The sequence below is a fragment of the Loa loa genome (assembly GCF_000183805.2).
Source record: "Loa loa unplaced genomic scaffold supercont3.2363, whole genome shotgun sequence".
NCBI classification, from domain to species: domain Eukaryota; kingdom Metazoa; phylum Nematoda; class Chromadorea; order Rhabditida; family Onchocercidae; genus Loa; species Loa loa.
Window position 1 is genome coordinate 1 of NW_018110542.1, and position 1,369 is coordinate 1,369.

The 1,369-nt window shown below is 31.6% G+C and overlaps 1 protein-coding gene across 1 annotated transcript; it reads left to right on the forward strand.

Annotated features, from left to right (window-relative positions):
* Window positions 1-335: 335 nt before the first annotated feature.
* Window positions 336-1,369, forward strand: LOAG_15655 (hypothetical protein; the record flags this gene model as incomplete). Its single annotated transcript, XM_020448961.1, has 3 exons — window positions 336-394; window positions 888-975; window positions 1,076-1,369. Coding segments are annotated over 3 exons (311 nt in total), but the record flags the coding sequence as incomplete, so codon positions are not given.

The following is a 1,369-nucleotide window of genomic DNA, read 5'->3' on the forward strand; positions in this document are numbered from 1 at the left end:
CGTAAAAAAAAAATGAAGCACTGCAAAAAATGCGAAAAATGTATTAGTGCAGTTTTTCCCTTTTGCTAATATTTCCTCGATTTTGATGGTTTGGAAAAATTGAAGCGAAATAAAAGAAAATTGCACAAAAAATATTGCAACGGCTTTGCATAAATTAATTTTCACAATGCAATAAAACATATTTTCACAATGCAATACTGGAATGAAATTATTCAGAGGATTAAAACAGCAACTACTACTATTACATTATTACACGTGGACATAGATTATCAATACAGATAGTCTGCCACTCCCATTTGGACGAGCATTTATACAGACGATACCTGAACTGTAATATCTAACAGAAGAAGTGGCTGGTCGTTTGTGTCAAACTCTCTTCCACGAATTTTATCCAGTAAGTTTTATTTCATTTATTTCGATAGAAAATGTCAATTGTTTCTCAAAGCATTGCGTCACGGGAGGTTTTGGAATTTCACGACGAATCTGTAAATGAGCACTTTTTAAAACTAAATTATATTTATATTCAAAACTACGAACATTGTGAAGACTTCGCTTTGGAACGCTTGGACCGATCTCCATCATGAATAATTTCTTGTGCTTATCGCTTGAATGAGAAATGCAGTTATATTCTACTAACAATGAATAGAAACCATTCTTTTTTTCAATGTTAACATTTACCAAAACAAATTTCTCCGTTACGTTCCAAAGCGAAATCTTTACAGTGTTCGTAGTTTTTAATAAAAAATTTTCAGTTTTTAATAATAAAAAGTTTTTAATAATAAAATCTTTTAATAAAAAGATAATTCAGTTTTAAATGTCAAATAGCAGGCAGTCTTATTTCTTATACATAACTATTCATTGCATTAGTAAACTTGAATATTTTTCAGAATAGGCAAGGAAATTACTCTCTTCAATATGCATTTCATCTATTTTGTCATCATCTTCTTCGTTCAACTGGACAACATTCAAACTACAGTAAGTTCATTTAAAGTTAAGAATCAAGACAACATTACAGTATTTCGAAGACTTCAAGTTTTTAACATAATATGAGATTAATAATTTCATATAATTTGAGAAGGTGCAAACGGAAAAACAGAGTCGTTTGATTTATCAGTGAACGGAGAACAAATGGGAAATTTGTGGTTATTAGCCGAAGTAGCCGCTAAAAGTGCCGAAAGCCGAAGTAGCAATTGGAAGACAGACAGGGTTAAACTCAACAAACCAAGAAGAGAGTATTGAACAAAAAGATGTGAGTAAAAGTAAGAAATGGGAGTCTAATGAATGTGGAAAGAATGTAACAAAAATGGAAGAACATATGAGGACTCATACCGGTGAGAACCCTTACAGTTGTGACAGATGTGGGAAAAGT